The sequence below is a fragment of the Coregonus clupeaformis genome, chromosome 8 (genome assembly GCF_020615455.1).
Source record: "Coregonus clupeaformis isolate EN_2021a chromosome 8, ASM2061545v1, whole genome shotgun sequence".
Lineage (NCBI taxonomy): Eukaryota > Metazoa > Chordata > Actinopteri > Salmoniformes > Salmonidae > Coregonus > Coregonus clupeaformis.
In genome coordinates this window covers 45,412,015-45,439,226 of record NC_059199.1, presented here as the reverse complement: position 1 = coordinate 45,439,226, position 27,212 = coordinate 45,412,015, and the positions used below count along the sequence as shown (strand labels likewise).

General features: G+C 43.4%; 1 protein-coding gene and 1 long non-coding RNA gene across 3 annotated transcripts; both read right to left on the bottom strand.

Annotated features, from left to right (window-relative positions):
- Positions 1 to 14,995: 14,995 nt before the first annotated feature.
- On the bottom strand, positions 14,996 to 16,991 carry LOC121572866. Its single transcript, XR_006001927.1, has 6 exons — positions 16,963 to 16,991; positions 16,277 to 16,309; positions 16,089 to 16,124; positions 15,927 to 15,956; positions 15,769 to 15,801; positions 14,996 to 15,062 (listed from the first exon to the last, which is right to left on the bottom strand). It is a non-coding gene; the product is annotated as an uncharacterized LOC121572866 (long non-coding RNA).
- A 3,820-nt stretch (positions 16,992 to 20,811) lies between these two features.
- si:ch211-133n4.6 (uncharacterized protein LOC797776 homolog) lies at positions 20,812 to 26,041 on the bottom strand. Of its 2 annotated transcripts, XM_041884896.1 has the most exons (10): positions 25,962 to 26,041; positions 25,251 to 25,315; positions 25,070 to 25,096; positions 24,828 to 24,860; positions 24,623 to 24,658; positions 23,542 to 23,574; positions 23,354 to 23,389; positions 23,192 to 23,221; positions 23,034 to 23,066; positions 20,812 to 22,143 (listed from the first exon to the last, which is right to left on the bottom strand). In XM_041884896.1, exons 1-10 carry the CDS (start codon positions 25,970 to 25,972, stop codon positions 21,968 to 21,970), a joined length of 480 nt encoding a protein of 159 aa, XP_041740830.1. In that variant the 5' UTR covers positions 25,973 to 26,041; the 3' UTR covers positions 20,812 to 21,967. The 2 variants fall into 2 exon arrangements, with proteins under 2 accessions (XP_041740830.1, XP_041740831.1); XM_041884897.1 differs by lacking the exon at positions 23,542 to 23,574.
- Positions 26,042 to 27,212: the final 1,171 nt, after the last annotated feature.

Below are 27,212 nucleotides of genomic sequence, written 5' to 3'. Positions count from 1 at the left end.
TAAGAAGGGGTAGATCTGTTCTATGTGCGCTATTTCTCTGCTTCCTGTTGTTAAGTTTAGTTTTTGCTCTTTTACTTTCGGTTTTAAACACCAGCTTCAAACAGCTGAAAATACAATATTTTTGGTTATGGAAAATATATTTCACAGTGGTTTAGATGGTACAATGATTCTCTACACTATACTTCCTTGTTTTGTCACATAAACTGAAATTAGTCGAACTATTAGAATTTTAGCAACCGGGAAATGGTGCAGCGATTTCTGCATAGTTCATCTTTAAATGCACTAAAGAGGACCAATGGGTACATATTGAAGATGTGCATGCTCATCCCCATAATATTGTTAGGTGTCTATTTTCAAAGGATAACGCTAAGAACATTAACAACTTCATAGTTATGAACACTGTAACAATATGGAAGAAAATGAAACATATTCTACAAGAACCAATATCACTTCCTAAAAACACAACCTTGGATAGCTTTTCAGAATTCACTGATAAATTGTTCTACATGGAAAACTAAAGGCATAGAAATTGTAAATGACTTGGTAACAGGAAATACATTTATTTCCATGTCAGTAATAACACTGTCACGTCTACTCCTGCTCCTCCCCTCCGGCATGCGACGTCGCCGGAATACTAACCACCGGTCCTGGGATTCATCATTACGCACACCTGACATCCATCATTACGCGCACCTGCAGATCATTATGATTCACACCTGGACTCCATTACCTTACTCATTACCTCCCCTTTATATGTCCCTCCCTTACGTTTAGTCCTCAGTCGGTATTGTTCCTGTGTTTATGCTATATCACCACTGTTACGCTGTCTCGGTTCATGTTTGTTGTTTAATTAAACGTTTCACCTGCTTCTCGACTCACAGCGTCATTGTTACTGAATACCGACTCAAACCATAGAAGCGGCAGGAAATTCGACTATCTCTCAGACGGTCGATGAACAGGGTTAACTTCTACGTCAACACCATGACCAGCTGGCACAACGGGGATCGGTTATGGAGGAGGTTCTTCGCAGTGTGCAACGTCTCGAACACACCCAGGAGGCGTTGTCTTCATCCAGCGGAGGATACTCTACAACCAGTCGACCCAACGAGCCAGCACATCAGCCCATTCAGCAACCCGCTCAGGTCCCTCCCGGATAAATATGACGGTACACCATCAAAATGCTGTGGCTTCCTACTTCAATGCTCTCTCTATTTTTCGCATCAGAGGGGAGCTCCCACCACCAAGAGGTCCAAGGTTGCCACAGTGATTTCTCTGCTGACTGGGCGGGCGTTGGAGTGGGCTACAGCCGTCTGGGAGAGAGGAGAGGAGGAGCTTGATTCTTATGAGGGGTTCATGGCTCTGTTTAAATGTATTTTTGATCATTCCCTTAGGGCAGAGAGGGAGGTGAGCGGCTACTGCAATTACGGCAGGGTAACCAGACGGCTGCTGAGTACGCACTCCCCTTTCGGACAGTAGCAGCATCCAGTGGATGGAATGAGCTGGCGCTTCATACGCTATTTAGAATAGGTTTGTGTGAAGAGGTCCAGACGGAACTGGCCTGTCGAGACGACAACCTCTCCTTGGACGAACTCATTGCGATGGCCATCCATCTGGATAACCTACTTTGGGAGCGCCAGTACTCTCATCACTTCTCTCCCTCCCTCAGTGAACACTCGGAATCAGAGTCTGAACCCATGGAGGTACGGGTCACTCGTCTCCCCGCGGCAGATTGCTGCAGACGGATACAGCTGGGGCTCTGTCTGTACTTTGGAGAGGGAGGGCACAAGCTCCAGTGGTGTCCGACATGTCCGAATCCGGGATCCACAAGAGCAGAGGGACGGTCACGTCATCTTCCACCCCCTAGGGTAGGAGTGAATATTCCATCTTCATCACTGTCTACTAGGCTCTTTTTGGTGTCCATTACACTATCTGAATGTCCCTCATGTACTGTGTGTACAGCGTTAGTGGATTCCGGTGCCGCAGGGAACTTTATTGACCAGACCCTTGCCTCCTTTCTTAACATCAACTCATACCCGCTCTCCTCTCCTTTTCCGGTTCAAGCCCTGGATAGTCGGCCTTTAGGATCCGGAACCGTCAACCACATCACTCAACCACTCACCCTCACCATGGAGTTCATTCATCAGGAGAACATTCTCTTCTTCATTACCAGTGCACCAGTCCACAAGATCATCCTTGGCCTCCCTTGGCTTCAACGCCACAACCCATCTCATGGTCGAGAATGAGAATTACAGACTGGTCACTCGAATGCCGGAGGACCTGCTTCCCTGTCCCCTGTGGTTCCACGTCAGTTGAGAGTCCTGTGGTTGCCCTTCAGCCCAACATCCCAGAGGTATACCAGGACCTGCGGGAGGTATTCTCCAAGACCTGCGCCACCTGTCTTCCTCCTCATCGCCCCTGGGACTTTGCCATCGACCTGCTTTCAGGTTCTGCGCCTCCGCGCAGACGCATCTACCCTCTGTTGGTGGCTGAGACCCAGGCCATGAAGGATTACATCCAAGAGGCACTCCAACAAGGTTTCATCCGCACATCCACTTCCCCTGCGTCGGCTGGTTTCTTCTTCGTGGCCAAGAAAGATGGAGGGTTATGTCGTCAGCCATCGAGCTGCTCCGCAGGTCACGGTTCTTTACCAAAATGGACCTGCGGAGTGCATGCAATCTCATCCGCATCCGGGAGGGGGATGAGTGAAGATGGCATTTAGCATGATGTCTGGTCACTACGAGTACTTGGTAATGCCATATGGATTAGCCAATGCTCCGTCAGTGTTCCAGGCATTCATTCACGAGAAGTTCAGGGACATTCTCGACCGCCAGGTGGTCGTGTATATCGATGACATCCTGATCTACTTGGCTACCTTGGAGGATCACATCATTCACATTCGAGCAGTCCTGGAACGCCTTCTCGCCAACCACCTGTTCATCAAGGCTGAGAAGTGCCAATTTCACCAGAGGATGGTGTCCTTCTTAGGTTACCAAATCAGTCCTCAGGGTGTGAAGATGGACGACAAGAAGGTAGATGCAGTCATGGCCAGTTCCAACCACCTTAAAGGGGTTACAACGTTTTTTTGGGGTTTGCCAACTTCTACCGCCGCTTCATCAGGAACTTCAGCTCTGTCGCCGCTCCTCTCACCTCCCTCCTTAAAGGAGGGCCCCGTAGGTTGGTGTGGAACCCAGCAGCCGATGAGGCCGTTTCACCTCCGCCTCAGTGCTCAAACACCCAGATCCCACGACATCCTTTGTGGCGGAGGTGGACGCTTCAGAGGTAGGTGTGGGGGCAGTTCTGTCTCAACGACAGGGTAACCCACAGAAGTTGTACCCATGTGCGTTTTACTCTAAGAAACTGTCCCCGGCAGAGAGGAATTACGACGGCGGTGATCGTGAGCTGCTGGAGGTGAAGTTGGCATTAGAGGAGTGGAGACACTGGCTGGAGGGCGCCAAGGAACCATTCGTCATTCTCACCGACCAACGGAACCTGGAGTACATACTGGTGGCCCACCTTAGCGCAGGATGTCACTCGCTATGTCAACTCCTGTTCCGTATGTGCTCAAACCAAGTCCCCCCGGAACGCTCCAGCAGGGAAGCTCCTGCCACTTCCCGTGCCTCAGCGACCCTGGTCACATCTATCCATTGACTTTGTAACCGATCTCCCCTTCTCTGATGGTTTCACCACCATTTTGGTGGTAGTGGATAGATTAATCCATGTCGTTTAATCCCTCTTCCTGGTCTCCCCAGTGCTCTCCTGGTCGCTGAGGCACTCTTCCAGCAGGTCTTCTGGCAATATGGCGTTCCGGAGGACATCGTCTCTGACCGTGGGCCCCAATTCACATCACGAGTATGGAGGGCGTTCGGTAAGCCTCACTTCCAGGTACCAGCCTCAGTCCAATGGGCAGGTGGAGAGGATGAACCAGGAGCTGGGGAGGTTCCTGAGGAGTCACTGTCAGGACCGGCAGGGTGAGTGGGCACGATTCCCTCCCTGGGCAGAGTACGCCCAGAACTCGCTACGTCACTCCTCCACTGGGCTGACTCCCTTCCAGTGTGTTCTGGGTTTTCAGCCGGCCCTGGCCCTGTGGACCCCGGGCCAGACCAAAGTTCCTGCGGTTGATGAGTGGTTCTGGCGTGCAGAAGAGGAATGCTATCCAACCCTGGAGTTTTCCCAGACTTAAAGTCTTTAATTGCATCCAGAAGTTCCTCCTCTGTAATTTCACCTTCACATGAGTCTTTCTGTATGGCTGTTAATTTTACATTATCAATAGAAAAAAATCTCTACAATTAGCTTCAGTTAGAGGAGATGGAGGCAACTGAAAAGAAAACATATGCTTAAAGTACTTTGTTTCCTCCTTCAAAATATCATTTGGTGAATCATGGGTGACTCCGTCAATTGCAACCAGTTTCATTAAATTATTTTTGGTAGCATTCCTATGTTGAAGATTAAAAAATAATTTTGTGCATTTTTCCCCATATTCCATCCAGTTTGCTTTATTTTTATAATATATTACACTTGATCTTTCTTGAATAAGTTTCTCCATTTCTTTTTGTTTTTCCTCTAATTTATTCTGAGCCTCTATGTTACAGTTTTTATTGCCATCTATCTGTTCTGTTAGACTTTCTATTTCCTTTGTTAGTATTTATACTACTCTTTTGACCTAAATTGCTTTTGTTTTCGAGATGAGTACTGAATTGCATGGCCTCTAAAGGCACATTTAAAGGTATCCCATACAATAAGGGGATTTGCTGTACCTATGTTATGCCGGAAAAAGTCAGTTATAAATTCCTTTGTCCTAATTAAAAATAAATTATCATCCAATAGGCTTTGATTAAATGTCCAATATCCTCGCCCACGTGGAAATTCAGTAAGAGTAATGTATATGCCAATTATATGATGGTCCGACCGCATTCTGTCCCCTATCAACACTTTTTAAACTTTTGGTGCCAACGAGAATGAGATAAGAAAGAAGTCAAGACGACTAGCTTGATTGAGTCTCCGCCATGTATATCTCACTAGATCAGGATATTTAAGCCTCCATATATCTACTAGTTCTAATGTATCCATGACATTCACAATTTCCTTAAGAGCATGTGGGTGATTGTTTGTGGTGTGATTTCCTTTACGGTCCATTGAGCTATTTAAAACAGTATTATAATCCCCCCACCATAATAATAGTGTCTTGAATTGCTTGCAGGGTTGATAATTTATTATATATATTGTCAAAGAAGTGTGGATCATCATTATTTGGTCCGTAAAGGTTAATGAGCCATATCTGTTTATGGTCCAATAACATATTTAAAATAATCCATCTACCTTGCGTATCTATTTGGACAATTTGCACATTCGGATCGAAATTACTATTCATTAATATCATCACCCCTTTTGAATTTCTTTGCCCATGGGAGAAGTATATTCCCCCCCCCCCCCATTCCTTTTTCATCTCGAATTGTTGAATGAGTTTCCTGTAAACAATAGATATTATATTCCTTCTCTTTGAGCCATGTAAATATTGTTCTTCTTTTGTTATTATCAGCTAAGCCATTACAATTATAACTGGCTATACTTATTTCACCATACACCATAATGAGATACAAGTTTGAAGTCTATTTATCAATATATATGTTTGTAAATTTACCAATAAAAATACCGTAATGATTGAGTGTCCATATAGCTGTACCGTGATATTTGCATTGCTACTGAGTAACCCTTCAATTGTTCTCCACTAATTCCCCCGCTAAAGCCCCTCCCCATCCCAAGTTGAGCCGTCATCCCAGTGATCGGCATCCCACCCACCTCCCTCCGGATCCCTAAGGCCCCGAGAGGCCAGGTTCTGGCGCGCAGAAGAGGTGTGGAGCGACGCTCACGTGAGACTCCAAATACATGCAACTTAAAAGTTACATATCACGAAATTTCGATTTGAAATCTTTTGGACATCAGAGCAACCTTGAGGGAATCTTATTTGAGTTGATATTTCTATGATGTCGTTTGTATGTGTATGTTTTGTATTGTTTATACAAGATTAAAGAAAATCTTACAGAAAATTAAAAGGATAACTTTAGTATCATCTCTATGGACAAATAGTTGCTACATTATCACCCTTATCATTTCACTCCACACAAGTTGCATCACAGACTTACTCACACTCTGAGGAAACTTTTAAAGCCTGCGTTGAGGAGAAAGGATAATTTTTGTTTTGTAGTTCCAACCAAAACTCTTCTTGCATGCTTGTCAAAGAACTCTTCTACCAACCTGATGAAAACATTCATTAAGACATTTTCACATGCAAGAGACCCCACTGGCAGGATTATAATGGGTCTTTGTCTGTGCTCTTTTTCTTATAGGTCAGATTAAACTGTTTTGAGGATTGGGGATTGACTGTTAATCTGATGCTAAAACTAACCGCTTGTATGGTAAATAGGCGAATAGGGGATCACTGACAAAAAGCCAATAGCTGGTTAGTATAACAGAATAGAAGATCATTAGCTAGCTTCCACCCCTATTAACTCCCTGTTGTTAACTTTATTGGTTCGTCATTTTAGCATTGTGGTGGTAGAGGGCCCCAATGAGACCCCCAATCCTCAAGGGGCTTTCCACCCTATACTAGTGGGCCTAAACTGCAGACCATGTTAGGAGCTGGTAACATAAGCATTTCGCTGCACCCGCTATAACATCTGCTAAACTGTGTGCGCAACCTTTGATTTTATTTTGTCAGATCGTAGAGGCTCATTTAAATGACTCGGTACCATTAATAAGCTTGGTACAGATGCTAACTTCAGAAGGGGCTTTTCCACCCTATAAAGCAGTAGGACTAAGCTTTAGACCATGCAACAGAGCGACAGTCAATCAGTCAGCCTGTGCAACAAATAAGCATTTGATATCTTTCTCTTTCCTCTTAGCTTGTTCCTGACTCCGATGTCTAACCCCGGTAGATTTCCAGAACACCTTGATAGTCCTTTCTTGTTCTTTTTAGTTACACAACATTTCAGTGAATGAACCTGTGAGTGAACTCAGGTTTTTGCTGACCAGGTTGCTTGCTTGGCATTATCAAAACTAACTGCATCGTATCAGATTTAAATCTTGTTCTTTTTAGTTACACAACATTTCAGTGAATGAACCTGTGAGTGAACTCAGGTTTTTGCTGACCAGGTTGCTTGCTTGGCATTATCAAAACTAACTGCATCGTATCAGATTTAAATCTATTGAAATCTCTCGGAAAAAGGCTTAAATGTAAATAAGGGAGATTTCAGAGCCAAATGCTGACCCCTAATGAAACGTCTCTGTTTAATGTGCAGTTTTTCATAGAAAATAATTCCTGAAAGCTGATCTGTTGAGGAGGTATACTGTTGTGTAATGATGAGTCTTGTGACTGAACAATGAAGATAGTGTGGTATAATGGATTACATTGGGTTTCAGTGTTAATGGTCTCAAATCACATCTTTTGGTATATTTGCCATATTCAGTGGTTCACTAGTTGGCCTCAACACTACAGTATTAAATAACAGTTCACTTCTTGCCCAACATGGCTGTGGATTATCAAGTGTGAGGCATCACCTTACAAGTTTTTAACAACCTGCTAACTTAAACCTACTGACCCATTAGTTAATACAGATTCAAGTCCAAGGTTTTAGGGATAGAGAGTTAGAGATCAGTGCTTGATCTTTCCACTTGCCATAACAGATGTAGTAGTACAACTGACCAGTCATATCAATGCTTTGAAAGTGAATGCTTCAGTCAGTGGTGTTTGCGCTAGCGCATCTATGCCCGCTTGTACACCCACTCAGTATTAACAGGGAACACTTCCTCATTGCTCTGATGAGAGCTTTTGGTAGGGTGGCTGTTATCTTCTCATTTTACCTGGATGTTAGCTCTGTAACACAAAATGAGAGTCCTGCTAACCCTTCTTTAGAAGCAAGCACCTGTTTTCTAGCTCAATCCCAACCCATCCCTTCTGCATTCATTACCCTATACTGTAATGTACATTACCGGTCAAAAGTTTTAGAACACCTACTCATTCAAGGGTTTTTCTTTATTTTTACTATTTTCTACATTGTAAAATAATAATGAAGACATCAAAACTATGAAATAACACATGGAATCATGTAGTAACCAAAAAAGTGTTAAACAAATCAAAATATATAATGAAGCCACCCTTTGCCTTGATGACAGCTTTGCACACTCTTGGCATTCTCTCAACCAGCGTCACCTGGAATGCATTTCAATTAACAGGTGTGCCTTCTTAAAAGTTAATTTGTGGAATTCTTTCCTTCTTAATGCGTTTGAGCCAATCAGTTGTGTTGTGACAAGGTAGGGGGGGTATACAGAAGATAGCCCTATTTGGTAAAAGACCAAGTCCATATTATGGCAAGAACAGCTCAAATAAGCGAAGATAAACGACAGTCCTTTATTACTTTAAGACATGAAGGTCAGTCAATACGGAAGATTTCAAGAACTTTGAAAGTTTCTTCAAGTGCAGTGGCAAAAACCATCAAGCGCGATGATGAAACTGGCTCTCATGAGGACCGCCACAGGAATGGAAGACCCAGATTTACCTCTGCTGCAGAGGATAAGTTCATTAGAGTTACTCAGAAATTGCAGCCCAAATAAATGCTTCACAGAGTTCAAGTAACAGACACATCTCAACATCAACTGTTCAGATGGGACTGTGTGAATCAGGCCTTCAAGGTCGAATTGCTGCAAAGAAACCACTACTAAAGGACACCAATAAGAAGAAGAGACTTGCTTGGGCCAAGAAACTGAGTAATGGACATTAGAACGGTGGAAATGTGGACATTTTTGAGTCCAACCGCCGTGTCTTTGTGAGACGTGGTGTGGGTGAACGGATGATCTCTGCATGAGTATTTCCCACAGTAAAACATGGAGGAGGAGGTGTTATGGTGTGGGGGTGCTTTGCTGGTGACACTGTCTGTGATTTATTTAGAATTAACCAGCATGGCTACCACAGCATTCTGCAGCGATACGCCATCCCATCTGGTTTGGGCTTAGTGGGACTATCATTTGTTTTTCAACAGGACAATGACCCAACACACCTCCAGGCTGTGTAAGTGCTATTTTACCAAGAAGGAGAGTGATGGAGTGCTGCATCAGATGACCTGGCCTCCACAATCCCCCGACCTCATCCCAATTGAGACGGTTTGGGATGAGTTGGACTGCAGAGTGAAGGAAAAGCAGCCAACAAGTGCTCAACACACCTGTTAATTGAAATGCATTCCAGGTGACTACCTCATGAAGCTGGTTGAGAGAATGCCAAGAGTGTGCAAAGCTGTCATCACGGAAAAGGGTGGATATTTGAAGAATCTCAGATATAAAATATATTTTGATTTGTTTAAATAAAATGTTTACTACATGATTCCAAATGTGTTATTTCATAGTTTTGATATCTTCACTATTATTCTACAATGTAGAAAATAGTAAAAATAAAGAAAAATCCTTGAATGAGTAGGTGTGTCTAAACTTTTGACTGGTAGTGTATATGGGGCATTAGTCTCAAGGTGCAGGGCTGAGTACCGGGCAGGTAGCCGGCTACTGATGGCTGTTCAATATTCTGATCGCCTGAAGAAAGAAGCTGTTTCTCAGTCTCTCTGTCCCAGCTTTGATGCACCTGTACTGTCTCCGCCTTCTAGATGGTAGCGGGGTGAACAGGCCGTGGCTCGGGTAGCGGAGGTCCTTAATGATCTTCTTGGCCTTGACACCGGGTGCTGTAGATGTCATGGAGGGCAGGCACCATGTCTCCTGTGATGCTTTGGGCTGACCACACAACCCTCTGGAGAACCATGTTGTTGAGGGCAGTGCAGTTTCCATACCAGGCGGTGATGCAGCATGACAGTATGCTCTCAATGGTGCATCTGTAGATGTTTGTGAGGGTCTTAGGGGCCATGGCACATTTTTTCAGCCGCCTGAGGTTGAAGAGGTGCGGTTGTGCCTTCTTCACCGTAATGTATTTACTTATGCGTCATGCACTTTCTGTGGATTAGCTGTGGCATGTGATTTGGACGGAGTCAGGCGCAGGAGGGTAAATCACAGAATAAAGGTTTATTCCGTATATATGGCCCCATGTAGCTCAGTTGGTAGAGCATGGCGCTTGCAACGCCAGGGTTGTGGGTTCGTTTCCCACGGGTGGCCAGTATGAAAAAATGTATGCACTCACTAACTGTAAGTCGCTCTGGATAAGAGCGTCTGCTAAATGACTGAAATGTAAAAAAAATATGTTGATACAAAGTACAAGGAGCTCCACCGACCTCATATAACCTCCACAATAAACAATCACACACAAAGACAAGGGGGCAGAGGGAACACTTATACAGGTACTGATGAGGGGAATTGAAACCAGGTGTGTGTAATAAACAAGACAAAACAAATGGAATGATGAGATGAGGAGCGGCAGTGGCTAGAAGGCCGGTGACGACGAACGCCGAAGCCTGCCCGAACAAGGAGAGGAGGCAGCTTCGGAGGAAGTCGTGACATTAGCAATGATACCATATTTGGAGACTTAGAAATCAGTTCAACGTCTAATTTTGATTGAGATTTTATTCACTTGTCAAACATGAAACAACGTTGAATCAGCCAGTTTGTGCCCAGTGGGAAGGGCCATATGTAATTTTTCATCACATTTAAAAAGAACATTGTGGCCTATGGAGGATGGAGTTGTTTTTATGGAAAATCATGATGTATTCCGCATAGCTCTTTATTTGGTCATGGCTGATATCAGGAACAAATGATACATGTGCGTATATATGTGGGAAGTACAAATCCCTCTTTTCAATCCAAGTCCTGGAAACAGACTCCTTACCTGTGACTGTGCAGCTTCATAAGGAAAGGCTTGTTCCTTTAGCTGACTGCTTGCTTGCTTGCCATGCCCTTCAGTAGCCCTGCTCTATACAGCTACAGTCACAACTGGCCTGGACAGAAAACCCAGAAAACAGACGACAAAGTGAGGTCTCAGGAAACTGGGGTTAAATGAGGGATCCAAAAAAAGAGAAAGGTAAATCTTGAAGACAGACACCTCTGTTAAAAGATGGAGGCCATTCAGTGAAAGTGCAAGCAAGGTAGCCAGCCAAACTCTTTCCATTGCCCTGTGTTTCTTCAACTGTTTTATTCACAGTTGGAAGCTGGTGGTATGCATGCAAACTGCTCTTAATGAGAGAGAGAGAGAGAGAGAGAGAGAGAGAGAGAGAGAGAGAGAGAGAGAGAGAGAGAGAGAGAGAGAGAGAGAGAGAGAGAGAGAGAAAAGAAGAATCCCACCTCTTTCTCTTTATGGCCTAACTGATACACTTTGCTGACTAGGTGATGGTGGAGAGCCCACTACTCTACTATGACACCTTACCACTGTCTGTGTTGTTGGGTGTCAATAACAACCGTGTTGGGTGGTTGAAGCATGCCTCCAGCCTGAAAGAAAATAAGTGACCAGTTTTCTGACTAATGCCCCCCTCTCCTCCCAGGCTCTAGGCCTAATTCTACTTACCTCAGTGTCTGTGTTTAATGACGGTGAAGTCACACAGAGAGCAACTGGTTTGCCTTTTTATATTTTAAAGCCCTCAGTGAGCGATATACTTTTCTGAAGTTTGTGTTTGGCCTGGTCTCTAACAAGGCTATGAAACAGACCTAATACAAATATAAAAACAATAGTTCTTCATTTGATTTATTTTGTGTGTGATTATGATTTTAGTTCTTCATCCTTGTTTCATTTGGATTCACTGTGTTTTGTCTTGTGAAAAGTAAGCACAACAAATGCCGTCTTACTAACGTGAGTGTCTGCAATCCTTCTCAGGAGCAGCAGGGAGCAGCGCTGATGCCACCACCCGATCAACTGTGCACAGGCTCATAGACAAAGGGGACGTAACCCTAGCAGAACTTTATAGTAGCCACATTCAGTTCAGAATTGGGTCCCTACAAAAATCTGGACAATACAACATGCAGTAGATCGTTCTATAGTCCTGTGTCAGTTTGACATGTGACTGATATTTCAGAGAGCATGTTCATGTTCACTTGATCCTTTTTCATGTGAGTGAAGTGAAAGACTGTTGCTTAGAGCAACAGAGCGTCTTTGTCTTTCTGGCACCTAGTGTCTGTGAGGGAGGCCTTTGAATGACGCAGCACATCAGAGAGGAGAGATGGACCCTTAAACTGCTTTAAAGTGGTTGTGTTCAGAGTCTGTACTGAGTTTAAGTGATGCTGCTGTAATTTTAGCTAGTCAGTTCACCTTTAAAGCAGTTTTAGGATGCAGCCTATGTTCCCTATATACATAAGCCAGTATATGCTAGGTTTGTCGTTAACATCTTTCAAATATTGCAAACCTCTACAACCGTTCATGAAACATTAAAACACAACTAAGAAACAAACTGTGGTAGGACAGAGAGATAAACATAGAGCTTTCGCCTCATTGTTATACCTGCAACAGAGGGTGTTTTGTGGTCGCAGGGAAGCGCGGGGAAACCCAGCAAAGGAAGGTGACACCGGAGACCAGTGAACCATAAAAGGTCGATAGAATCTGGAGGAACTGGGCTGAGTGTTGTTTTGTCGTGCCGGTGTGTGGGTGTCACTCTAGAAGTCAAACCCCTCACAGAAAATATAAGAGGGAGGATGGAGTGGAGGATTATGGGGAGGGGAGGGAGTGTTAATGCCTCATAGGATAGGCTTGGAGGCTTGAGCTCTATAACCTTCTTGCATGGTTGTGTGGGATTCGGCTGAGAGAGAAAGTAGAACCTGGTTGCCTCTCTGAGGAGGGCTGCCTGGGGCCGGGCCGGATCCAGGGGCTTATCCATCCGATAAGGGCTCTTGCCAGCCCCAGAAGTTTAATGGATCAGGCTGCAGGGGTGTCCAGTAACCTGGTGGTATCCGCTTCAGTGTAAGACTAAGAGTGGCCTGACCATTATGGGGGAATAGAACAGGTAATGCTGTTGTTGTATTGGTGGTTCATAACTCTGATGGTTTCGTTCGGGGATTGGAAGTGGTTGCTGACTAGAAGGGACCTCGAGCAGGGTTACCCACTGTCTGGGCATTCACACAGGTAATGGGGTCACATTCACACAGGTAATGGGGTCACATTCACACAGGTAATGGGGTCACATTCACACAGGTAATGGGGCCACTAAGGTCAAGTATTCACTAAGAGGGTAGTTTGGGAAATGTTATTCTGATGTACACTGAGTGTACAAAACATTAGGAACACCTGCTCTTTCCATGACATAGACTGACCAGGTGAATCCAGGTAAAAGCTATGAGCCCTTATTGATGTCACTTCAATCAGTGTAGATGAAGGGGAGGAGACAGGTTAAATAAATATTTTTAAGCCTTGAGACAATTGAGACATGGATTGTGTATGTGTGCCAATCAGAGGGTGAATGGGCAAGACAAAAGATTTAAGTACCTTTGAACGGGGTATGGTAGGAGGTGCCAGGTGCACCAGTTTGAGTGTGTCAAGAACTGCAACGCTGATGGGCTTTTCATGCTCAACAGTTTCCTGTGTGTATCAAGAATGGTCCACCACCCAAAGGACATCCAGCCAACTTAACACAACAGTGGGAAGCATTGGAGTACACATCCCTGTGGACCAGCATCCCTGTGGAACGCTTTTGACACCTTGAAGAGTCTATGCCCTGATGAATTGTGGCTGTTCTGAGGGCAAAAGGGGGTGCAACTCAATATTAGAAATATGTTCCTAATGTTTTTTACACTCAGTGTAAATTCGTACATACCGTATGTTCTGTCATCCTGAATGTGATGGTTTATTGATATGTAAAGCACTTTGGGTTTGTGAGAATTCACTGTACTGTATATACAAATACAATACATTATTATTATAACTGTAAAGACTCAATCACCAATCAAAGAGATTATTACACATATTTCTCAATGTCACGTCAGGAGAATTTAGCAAAACAAGGTAGCTTTATTCATGTCAGAGGAATTGATCTGAGTGCGGTGCAACTCCATACGATTCAAGGTTGCTGTGCTCACGTCAGGGGAACATAGCAGGAGTAAAACGTAGCTGCAACTCCATACGATATGATACACTATATACAAAAGTATGTGGACACCCCTTCAACTTAGTTGATTTGGCTATTTCAGCCACACACGTTGCTGACAGGTGTATAAAATCGAGCGCACAGCCATGCAATCTCCATGGACAAACATTGGCAGTAGAATGGCCTTACTGAAGAGCTCAGTGACTTTCAACATGGCACCGTCATTGGATGCCACCTTTCCAACAAGTCAGTTCTTCAAATTTCTGCCCTGCTAGACCTGCCCCGGTCAACTGTAAGTGCTGATATTGTGAAGTGGAAACGTCTAGGAGCAACAACGGCTCAGCCGCGAAGTGGTAGGCTACGCAAGCTCACAGAACAGGACCGTAGAGTACTGAAGCGCGTACTGTCTGTCCTCGGTTGCAACACTCACGACCGAGTTCCAAACTGCCTCTGGAAGCAACATCAGCACAATAACTGTTCGTCGGGAGCTTCATGAAAGCTCGCCGCCATTGGACTCTGGAGCAGTGGAAACGCGTTCTCTGGAGTGATGGTGGTGTGAACTAGTCTCCCACTGGTGTTATTAGGTTTTATGTCATCACAATAAATTGTTAATTTAATGCTACATTTTATTCACAGAGAAATAACCATGAGTTTGTATTGAACATGCCACTGAGTTTTTTCCACAGAAGTTACAGTAAACAATATGTAACGTCATGCTGACTTTGTTCTGCTTCACAAGATACAGCAAAACAGCTTCATCATGTGCGTACCGTTCTGTACACCTCCTTGTTATGGCATATACAGTAATAGGATACAATATTTCTTCTTCTTCTATGTAATTAACTAAAAGTAAATGTTTGCCTCCGTGTGTCTTTGTGGCATTTCAGGGCTGACGGCGGGAGGGTCGTGATCTCCTCTTCTGTTGTGGGGCTGGGGCCTTTCTCCGGTTCCCACCTGCTGGCCCAACTAACTTTCGTGAGTTTTGTTGTGGAGCAGGAGGAGGAGGAGGAGGAGGAGGAGGAGGAGGAGGAGGAGGAACAATTCTTTTTTTCAGACCTTCATCTGAGCTCTCATCCTCTGAAAGATAAAGAAACGTTAAAGTTAATTGTAGAACATTACACACATTTGATTGGTTCAATATTCATCCTTTTTCTCCACTTTTAATATCTGGAATGATTCCTGTGAGGTATTTGTGATTTGTGTTGAAAAGGTGTGTGTTTGAGTGTGTTTCTTGTCCCCACAAGGATAATAAAACAAGTAAAATTCGGACAAGTGGGAACATTTCGCCGGTCCCCACAAGGAAAAAGGCTATTTTACTCTTGGCCCTCTCACCCCTACGGGAGGGCAGCTCCCGCTAAGCCCAGTCCAAGCTGTTCTCTGTCCTGGCACCCCAATGGTGAAACCAGATTCCCCCTGAAGCTAGGACAGCAGAGTCCCTGCCCATCTTCCGAAAACATCTGAAACCCTTCCTCTTCAAAGAGTATCTTAAATAATCCCACAGCACCCCATCCCCCCTCGCACCCCCTCCTCACGCCCGACCCACTAAGTCTCACACTTGACTTTTTTCCCCGTTACTAGCTCTGACTTTGTGATAGCTACTTTATTGAGGAAAAATGTACTTACTATGCCTGTGATATGTGGTTGTCCCACCTAGCTATCTTAAGATGAATGCACTAACTGTAAGTCGCTCTGGATAAGAGCGTCTGCTAAATGACTTACAATAAACAATAAAACAAATGTGTGTGTGTGCATGGTGCTTCCCTGTTGGAATATAGTATCTTACCCTCCTGGTCCTCAACACTGTTTGCCGCAACACCTACAATAAGGAATTGAAGCACATTCATAGAAATGTTATTTTTTTCTCACAGGCATACATTTGTGACTAAATGGTGACCATATGTCTACGGGTTATATTCCTACACATAACAAAAGGACACCTACCAGGTCCAGTGACACCGTTAGGTTTAGGAGCTGTAGGGAGACAAATGATGAACAGATACTTTAGATATCCACACAATTATGTTTATTTCTTCATTCATCATTTTTATTATACCAGTATTCTTTCAATGGTTTTATTGGGAATACAGAATGACGTAAACTCACCATCTTGTCTAACTTCTACACTTGTGCTGCTTACATCTAAGATGAGACATGTTGACATGTTACAGAGCAAGGCATACATTTTCTGTCTAAATATAGATATATTTTTTTCATCACATTTTATTGTGTTTAATCTTGTAGTATTTGCCAAACTGTAATTATACTGCATCAGATAATTAAAAAGCCCCTACCAGCAGTCCCTCCATTGTAATACTGTGGCTTTTCTATAAAGAAATGTAACAAAAATTGCATCATAATAAACAGTATCATTAGCTATATTGCCTTGATTCAATATTTATAGTTAGCGTTACTGTCTGCCAGCAAGCTTCAGGAAATGTTGCAGGATACAAGAAGTACCACTAGATGGCGGTGCAGAACAAAGTTCCAGCATCTCTCCTGATTTGGGTGGTTCTATTGAGTCACAGAAAGGGCTCTACAGACGTTTCTGACGTGCAAACGTGCAAACTGATATATAATTTCAGAATTGGTTAAAATTAGGTTCAGGTTATTGTTAGGGTTATGGACAGGTTTAAGGGTTTGGTTAAGTTAAGGGTTAAAGGTCAGTTTTTGGTTTTGGCTAGTTTGTCTGTTTAGCCCTTCCCATAGGTCACATCCAGTGGAAAATAATATTTGTTCCTGTGACAGTGACTCCAATCTACACTGAGAGGCAGTGACATCTCTCTGTTTTTCTCAGGAACACTCTAGAATGTCCATGCACAGAACAGAACCTCAATTTCTCGCAAGAGCAGGCTGTCACAAAGTTGACAGGCAGCATGTTATAGAACTAGTCATTTAACCATCACATCTTTGGCATAGATTTGAAGATCAACATTTTAGTTTTTTCAGCTAATTTTAACTTTCAGGGGGAATGGTTTACCTGTTGATGCTAGACACAGTCAAGTCGTCAAAGTTACACCACTATTGTAGCTTCCTCCCGCTCTCTTGAGAACATTGATTTATTTACTTTCAAATAACCAGTCGCGACACCTGCCTGGGTTTACAAACAAGTGTGCCCAGTCTCATGTCACATGATAATGGGTGGGGTCTGTGACTCAGCAGACAAACAACCATCTGACCTGGGCTAGTCAAGACTACAAGACCCACTTTTATTTAGTGAAATCAGAAGCTTTTGAATTTGGCTAGTTTGCCTGTTTAGCCCTTCCCATAGGTCACTTCCAGTGGAAAAAAATATTTGTTCCTGTGACAGTGACTCCAATCTACACTGAGAGGTAGGCCTAATTGCCCAACATCAGTGCCCGACCTCACTAATGCTCTTGTGGTTGAACGGAAGCAACTCCATATTAATACCCATGATTTTGGAATTAGATGTTCGAGGAGCAGGTGTACACATACTTTTGGTCATGTAGTGTATGTGGCTATGTTCACGCCAGCAGAACGGAGCAGGAGTTAACGACTTCAGTGAAACTCCACATGATTATTGCATTTCCATTTTCATTTTTGTGTTTTGCATTCAATAGCATCTATGAATCACATGTTTATGCATAGTATTGACGTCAAACGGAAGAACCAAGGACACGGATGGTTCCTTGTGTTGTGAGATTCTCTCTGGTGTTTACAGAACAGCTGGTGCTGTGAGATTAGGATATCAGGACCTGCTTAGACAAGGCAATTGTAACAGCAGAGCAAAGGAATCGCAACGCATGGGAAAATGAATGGCTGCAGTATTTCTGTTATAATGAGTACATGATGCATGGAATGCTAAGGCATAAATGTATGAAAGCGTGTATTCTTATAAAAAATGTATGTAGTTCTGTCCTTGTGCTGTACTTGTCTATTCATGTTATGTATTATGTCATGTTTTATGTTTTGCATGGACCCGAAGAAGTGTAGCTGCTGCTTTAGCAGTACCTGATGGGGATCCTAATAAAATACGAAATAGTAAAATGTATTCATTAGTGGTTACCTTGAAAAAAGTGCATGCTAGAGAAATACTACACTGGAGGAAAGCACAAGGCTCATATTGGCACCAAGACTCCAGGATCGGTATTCAGAACACAGGAAGCTTCAGGTCAGAAACAGAGAGCAGTGTACATAGAAAATGGTAATAACAATAATAATCTATTATTTTCTTTGTACTTAGGTCTTCTTTCATCCTCATATTTCCATGTCTAATTTCCATTTCCAGGTAACCTTTCTTGAAACAGTTAGAAATTATTTAAAGTAGAAGACAGGTATAACGTTTTTACAGGTTAACCAGAATAAGAATTACATTTTGAAATGCCAGCGAATCAAGGCCATTCACTCTAAATAAAGCACGATTTTCGAATCCTTTTTGTTATTTAGGAATGTATTGTCAATTCATTATTATTATTATTATTATTATTCATTTTTATCATCTCTTCCCTCTGCTAAATCCTTCTCCATCCGGTCTCCTGATTCTGCCTCCTCGACCCTCCTCTCCTCCCTTTCTGCATCTTTTGACTCTCTATGTCCCCTATCTTCCCGGCCGGCTCGGTCCTCCCCTCCTGCTCCGTGGCTTGACGAGCGGAAATGGAGGAAAACTAGACTCCCTGCGGACCTGTCATCTTTTCACTCTCTCCTCTCTACTTTTTCTTCCTCTGTTTCTGCTGCTAAAGCCACTTTCTACCACTCTAAATGTCAAGCCTCTGCCTCTAACCCTAGGAAGCTCTTTGCCACCTTCTCCTCCCTGCTGAATCCTCCTCCTCCTCCCCTTCCCTCCTCCCTCTCTGTGGATGACTTCGTCAACCATTTTGAAAAGAAGGTTGACGACATCCGATCCTCATTTATTGAGTCAAATGACACAGCTGGTCCTGCTCACACTGCCCTACCCTATGCTTTGACTTCTTTCTCCCCTCTCTCTCCAGATGAAATCTTGCGACTTGTGATGGCCGGCCGCCCAACAACCTGCCCGCTTGACCCTATCCCCTCCTCTCTTCTCCAGACCATTTCCGGAGACCTTCTCCCTTACCTCACCTCGCTCATCAACTCATCCTTGACCGCTGGCTATGTCCCTTCCGTCTTCAAGAGGGCGAGAGTTGCACCCCTCCTCAAAAAACCTACACTCGATCCCTCCGATGTCAACAACTACAGACCAGTATCCCTTCTTTCTTTTCTCTCCAAAACTCTTGAGCGTGTCATCTCTAGCCAACTCTCCTGCTATCTCTCCCAGAATGACCTTCTTGATCCTAACCAGTCAGGTTTCAAGACTGGTCATTCAACTGAGACTGCTCTTCTCTGTGTCACGGAGGCTCTCCGCACTGTCAAAGCTAACTCTCTCTCCTCTGCTCTTATCCTTCTAGACCTATCTGCTGCCTTTGATACTGTGAACCATCAGATCCTCCTCTCCACCCTCTCCGAGTTGGGCATCTCCGGCGCTGCTCACTCTTGGATTGCGTCCTACATGACAGGTCGCTCCTACCAGGTGGCGTGGCGAGAATCTGTCTCCACACCAAGTGCTCTCACCACTGGTGTCCCCAAGGGCTCAGTTCTAGGCCCTCTCCTATTCTCTCTATACACCAAGTCACTTGGCTCTGTCATATCCTCACATGGTCTCTCCTATCATTGCTACACAGACGACACACAATTCATTTTCTGCATTCCCCCTTCTGATAACCAGGTGGCGAATCACAACTCTGCATTTCTGGCAGACATATCAGTGTGGATGTCTGATCACCACATCAAGCTGAACCTCGGCAAGACGGAGCTGCTCTTCCTCCATGGAGCGGGAAGGACTGCCCGCTCCATGATCTCGCCATCACGGTTGACAACTCCATTGTGTCCTCCTCCCAGAGTGCAAAGAACCTTGGCATGACCCTGGACAACACCCTGTCGTTCTCTGCTAACATCAAAGCGGTGACCCGATCCTGCAGGTTCATGCTCTACAACATTCGCAGAGTACGACCCTACCTTACGCAGAAAGCGGCACAGGTCCTAATCCAGGCACTTGTCATCTCCCGTCTGGATTACTGCAACTCGCTGTTGGCTGGGCTCCCTTCCTGTGCCATTAAACCCCTGCAACTTATCCAGAACGCTGCAGCCCGTCTGGTGTTCAACCTTCCCAAGTTCTCTCACGTCACCCTGCTCCTCCGCACACTCCACTGGCTTCCAGTTGAAGCTCGCATCTACTACAAAACCATGGTGCTTGCCTACGGAGCTGTGAGGGGAACGGCACCTCCTTACCTTCAGGCTCTGATCAGACCCTACACCCAAACGAGGGCACTACGTTCATCCACCTCTGGCCTGCTAGCCCCCCTACCTCTACGGAAGCACAGTTCCCCCTCAGCCCAGTCAAAGCTATTCGCTACTCTGGCACTCCAATGGTGGAACAAGCTCCCCCACGACCCCAGGACAGCGGAGTCACTGACCACCTTCCGGAGACACTTGAAACCCTACCTCTTTAAGGAATACCTGGAATAGTATAATAGTAATCCTTCTACCCCCCCTTTACCACCACTGTCTTTTGTCTAAACTAACACCTGACTTATTTCACCTGCTAGCACTGACTTGTTTAAAGAAATGTACTTATTGTGATCGAGATGTAGTTGTCCCTGATTGCACTGAATTTGCTCACAGCTGCTTGTTTGAAGAAGTGTACTTACTGTGATCAAGATGTGGTTGTCCCACTGGCTATCCTAAGTTGAATGCACCAATTTGTAAGTCGCTCTGGATAAGAGCGTCTGCTAAATGACTTAAATGTAAATGTAAAATGTTTAACAATCCGGCATGGTTCAAGGATGGAAAACAGTCACTTTGCTCAAAGAAGTTTATTTAGAATGATATGATGTAAGATAATGAGGTTTACACTTAAACATGTTTTGAAATTGATATTCATCAAACATGTTTTATACATAATGTGTAAAATACTGTGTGTATAAAAATTATGATTAGAATAAAGAAATAAACACTTTTGATTGAAACACTGGTTTTGTGTTCGAGAGCAGGGTTGTTTTTGAAGACTATCCACTAACAAATATGCAGAGACTGAGTACAGTAGAACAGTCTTTGGGTAGGCAGCACCAGTCAAAGGTATCCTCATCAACTCTGAGAGAAATGATGGGATTTCTTTAGCATTTTCTTTAAAGGATGAAGAAAAATATAGTTGATAAAGAATATCTAGTCTTTTCACTTTAGCTAACAACAGTTTGTATTGCAAGTTCGTACCTCCATATTGCCACCAACTGGCTAATGATCCAAATAGCAAGATTATCTCTAAAGGCACTGACACACCGGTATCGTTTTCCCACCGAGAGTACATAGCACCTCTGAACAGAGTGCCAGCTGTAATTTGCAAACCGAGTGCAAACCGATTCTACATGCGAAAATGTTGGCAATCAGACGCCCACCGGCAAGTGGTCCGTAAAACACACCACGCCGAACGAATGGCGAAGGAACAACAGATAGACATTCGGTGCGGTGTGTGCGTTCCTTTAGAAATGGAGGTATTTTCATGGGAGTGAGGTCCTTGCTATTTTGAAACAGGTTGGTGAATTTAGAGCAGTATCATTGACTCTTAAGGTTAAGGTCAGTTATGACGCTGCACAAAGCATGCCTCACCCTGGATTTTAATGGTGGTGTGAACTAGTCTCCCACTGGTGTTATTAGGTTTTATGTCATCACAATAAATTGTTAATTTAATGCTACATTTTATTCACAGAGAAATGCCCATGAGTTTGTATTGAACATACCACTGAGTTTTTTCCACAGAAGTTACAGTAAACAATATGTAATGTCATGCTGACTTTGTTCTGCTTCACAAGATACATCAAAACAGCTTCATCATGTGCGTACCGTTCTGTACACCTCCTTGTTATGGCATATACAGTAATAGGATACAATATTTCTTCTTCTTCTATGTAATTAACTAAAAGTAAATGTTTGCCTCCTTGTGTCTTTGTGGCATTTCAGGGCTGACGGCGGGAGGGTCGTGATCTCCTCTTCTGTTGTGGGGCTGGGGCCTTTCTCCGGTTCCCACCTGCTGGCCCAACTAACTTTCGTGAGTTTTGTTGTGGAGCAGGAGGAGGAGGAGGAGGAGGAGGAACAATTCTTTTTTTCAGACCTTCATCTGAGCTCTCATCCTCTGAAAGATAAAGAAACGTTAAAGTTAATTGTGGAACATTACACACATTTGATTGGTTCAACATTCATCCTTTTTCTCCACTTTTAATATCTGGAATGATTCCTGTGAGGTATTTGTGATTTGTGTTGAAAAGGTGTGTGTTTGAGTGTGTTTCTTGTCCCCACAAGGATAGTAAAACAAGTAAAATTCGGACAAGTGGGGACATTTCGCCGGTCCCCACAAGGAAAAAGGCTATTTTAGGCTTAGTGGTTAGGTTTAGGGTTAGGGTTAGGCTAAGGGTTAGGTTTAGGGTTATGGGTTAGGGAAATTAGGATTTTGAATGGGAATCAATTGTTTGATCCCCACAAGGATAGTAAAACCAGAATGTGTGTGTCTGTGTGTGTTTGTGTGTCTGTGTGTGTGTGTGTGTCTGTCACCTCTGGTCTCTTGGCCCTCTCACCCCTACGGGAGGGCAGCTCCCGCTAAGCCCAGTCCAAGCTGTTCTCTGTCCTGGCACCCCAATGGTGAAACCAGATCCCCCCTGAAGCTAGGACAGCAGAGTCCCTGCCCATCTTCCGAAAACATTGGAAACCCCTCCTCTTCAAAGAGTATCTTAAATAATCCCACAGCACCCCATCCCCCCTCGCACCCCCTCCTCACGCCCGACCCACTAAGACTCACACTTGATTTTTTTCCCCGTTACTAGCTCTGACTTTGTGATAGCTACTTTATTGAGGAAAAATGTACTTACTATGCCTGTGATATGTGGTTGTCCCACCTAGCTATCTTAAGATGAATGCACTAACTGTAAGTCGCTCTGGATAAGAGCGTCTGCTAAATGACTTACAATAAACAATAAAACAAATGTGTGTGTGTGCATGGTGCTTCCCTGTTGGAATATAGTATCTTACCCTCCTGGTCCTCAACACTGTTTGCCGCAACACCTACAATAAGGAATTGAAGCACATTCATAGAAATGTTATTTTTTTCTCACAGGCATACATTTGTGACTAAATGGAAGCCATATGTCTACGGGTTATATTCCTACACATAACAAAAGGACACCTACCAGGTCCAGTGACACCGTTAGGTTTAGGAGCTGTAGGGAGACAAATGATGAACAGATACTTTAGATATCCACACAATTATGTTTATTTCTTCATTCATCATTTTTATTATACCAGTATTCTTTCAATGGTTTTATTGGGAATACAGAATGACGTAAACTCACCATCTTGTCTAACTTCTACACTTGTGCTGCTTACATCTAAGATGAGACATGTTCACATGTTACAGAGCAAGGCATACATTTTCTGTCTAAATTTAGATATATTTTTTTCATCACATTTTATTGTGTTTAATCTTGTAGTATTTGCCAAACTGTAATTATACTGCATCAGATAATTAAAAAGCCCCTACCAGCAGTCCCTCCATTGTAATACTGTGGCTTTTCTATAAAGAAATGTAACAAAAATTGCATCATAATAAACAGTATCATTAGATATATTGCCTTGATTCAATATTTATAGTTTGCGTTACTGTCTGCCAGCAAGCTTCACTATACTGAGGAAATGTTGCAGGATACAAGAAGTACCACTAGATGGCGGTGCAGGACAAAAAGCTCCAGCATTACTCCTGTTTTTGGTGGTTCTAATGAGTCACAGAAAGGGCTCTACAGAGTTTTCTGACGTGTAATCGTGCAAACTGATATATAATTTCAGAATTGGTTAAAGTTAGGTTCAGGTTATTGTTAGGGTTATGGACAGGTTTAAGGGTTTGGTTAAGTTAAGGGTTAAAGGTCAGTTTTTGATTTTGGCTAGTTGGTCTGTTTAGCCCTTCCCATAGGTCACATCCAGTGAAAAAAAATATTTGTTCCTGTGACAGTGACTCCAATCTACACTGAGAGGCAATGATACCTCTCTGTTTTTCTCAGGAACACTCTAGAATGTCCATGCACAGAACAGAACCTCAATTTCTTGCAAGATCAGGTTGTCACAAAGTTGACAGGCAGCATGTTATAGAACTAGTCATTTAACTATACCGTCTTTGGTATAGATTTGAAGATCAACATTTTAGTTTTTTTCAGCTAATTTTAACTTTCAGGGGGAATGGTTTACCTGTTGATGCTAGACACAGTCAAGTCGTCATAGTTACACCACTATTGTAGCTTCCTCCCGCTCTCTTGAGAAAACGGATTTATTTGACTTTCAAATAACTAGTCGCGACACCTGCCTGGGTTTACAAACAAGTGTGCCCAGTCTCATGTCACATGATAATGGGTGGGGTCTGTGACTCAGCAGACAAACAACCATCTGACCTGGGCTAGTCAAGACTACAAGACCCACCTTTATTTAGTGGGATCAGAAGTTGCGTCCCAGTTATCCACTCTCTTCCTGAAGTGTGCACTTGCACACTCCCTTCCAGAGTTTGACCCATGCCTAGAGTTTCCCCTCTCCCATAGGTAAGACAACGCCCCCCTCCCCCTCTCTGTTGTGCTCACCGTTAGGCTGGTCCGAGGAGATGGCATTCATGCTCTCTGTGGAAAAAGCAGAGATTACCATTATGAACAGGTATATAGAACACAGATTGATTACTGTTATGAACGGGTATATAGAACACATATAGACCACAGATTATAGATTAGACTACAGGCTTATTTAGCATTGGTTGTAAAGAGTTAGCCAATGAGGTGATGCTGCTCTTACCAGTTGGAGCTTCCTCCGAGGTTGAGTCCTTATCTGTTTGTGAGAAAAGGGAGTGTGGTTCAGAATCAGATAGCAATAGGGCTTTCATTACATACGCTATTCATATAATTCAGATTCAGACAACTTTAACTGGGTAAGTGCAGTGCAATTTCAAAATACAAATGATTGAATCAAAGTTATTTTAAAAGTTACATCAAGACCAACATAGGAGTTTGGCAAAAGCAGAACATTTCTTAGATTACCCGTGGACATGGCTTGGGCAGCATGATCTGAAAGTGTCACACAGAGACACACATTGTGACCACCATCCACAGATAGTAACTCATTAATAACAGTTAATAAGTACGTTATGCTAATGTTACTATACATGCTGTTTGATTCAGCATCTGTTTTTATGTATTAAATCATAATGCCAACACTTACCGTTATTAGTATCGAGGTCAGCTTGTACTAGCAGAACTGCCAGAGAGCAGAGGATGAGAAAATTCCTGGAAACAGAAATTCAAGAGGAATTTAAAAACCAATGCTAATTGCAGATTAGTTAAAGAAGCAATGGCCTCGACACAGCTGTCTTCTCTGTTTCAGACTCTTTTACTTAATGCCTGTCTCAGTGATTCTAAGACCATCTGTTATTCTGAATTCTAATTCCCAATCACACACCAAATCCTTGTAATCAACAGGCTGCTTTAGGAATATTTTTGTTTAAGTGCCAACCGAAGGATCTCTGACATTATCCACAACTTATTCCCATTGATCTGAGGGCAGACCTGGTTCTTTAATCAGTGTATGGCACGCCCATTGTAAAATACCTAAGCCATCCTAATGTGGCGTTTTAAATCCACTTTCTATTGAAAAACCCTGGGATCATAAAAAAAAGATCTAAATTGTAAAGGTATAGTGGTATCAAAAAGAGGTAAAATGTGTCAAAAACAAAACAATTGGTTATGTGATAACCATTCAAATTAAAGATGTAAACCAAAAATCACTCTGGATAAGAGCATCTGCTAAATGATGTAAATGTAAATGTTAGGCAAAATATCAAAATTGGGCTGTCTGTGTAAACGCAGCCTTAGGGTCACATTCTGCATCATACACTTAACCTTAAAAAATATATATTAAAGATAATACACTTACCTGGTCAACATGACTTGAGGTTAGAGTCTGGATCCTGAATGGTACAGTACAGGCTTCAATATTGCACTTCAACTGGTCCTGACGCAAAAGGTGGTGGTGGAGCTTTTATACCTTTCCCAAAGCCCATTGGAGATGGAAGGAGGTGTGGCCTGCTTATTGTGGACAACCTGTGAAAGAAGAGAAAGACACTGTCATACCTATTGGATTTCATTAGTAGCATAGCTTAATGTACGGATTCGTATGTCTCCTACCTACACACATTCTCTCAGAGGAATCTCATTCCCCCAAAAGGCACATCTAAATATCATAGAAAACCTTTTGTTATATGGGGGTGTTTCTAACATCATATTTCCCTCTTTTCTGTGTGTTTTTTTTTATCTGAAGGAGACTTTGCACTAAAAGTATTTTTAAAGTTCAGCCTCTACGCTACAGTGGCTGTCTGAGGGGGTTGTTGGGAACCTGTGCCAAGAAGCAAGGTTAAGGTTGAAAGCAGAGTGGGCTTAGGGCCCATAGGGCTCTGGTCAAAAGTAGTGCACTAATAGGTACTAGGGTGCAATTTGAGACACAGCCCTGATGATGGGAAGCTTTGAACAGCCTCTGTCCAGACCAGACTACCTGGCCAGGATTACACACACTGCTTCTCCTGAGAAATGTGTGTACTTTCCTGCATTTTAGGCTAGTGGGCGGCAGCATCTCGATAGGGGGAATTCCCTGGTCCCAAATAGGGATCCTGGACTGAAATTTAAGTAAGTAAGTAAGTAATTAAGTAAGGCAAACCCGGACTAGGTGAAGGTCAGGAAAAAGTTGGTGAAATAAGGTTACAAGGGTCTATTTCATTCAAACATAATCCCAAGGACCTAGTTTCTGTAGATGGGCTTGATAGACTTAACCCAGATTGTATCAAACTTAACAACAGTCTTAGCTTGGCACAGGCAGATCTTATCCTGTGGTATTCCTCTTCAAACTCTCTACATACTGTAGCTTATACTACAAAAAAAGGTGCTATCTAGAACCAAAAAGGGTTCTTTGGCTGCTACCATAGGAAAACCCTTTGAAGAACCCTTTTTGGTTCCAGGTAGAAACCTTTTGGTTCCAAGTAGAACAGTTTTGGGTTCCATGTAGAACCCTTTCCACAGAGGGTTTGACATGGAACCCAAAAGGGTTCTATCTGGAACCAAAAAGGGTTTTACCTGGAACCAAAAAGGGTTCTCCTATGGGACAGCCGAACAACCCTTTTGGTACCCTTTTTTC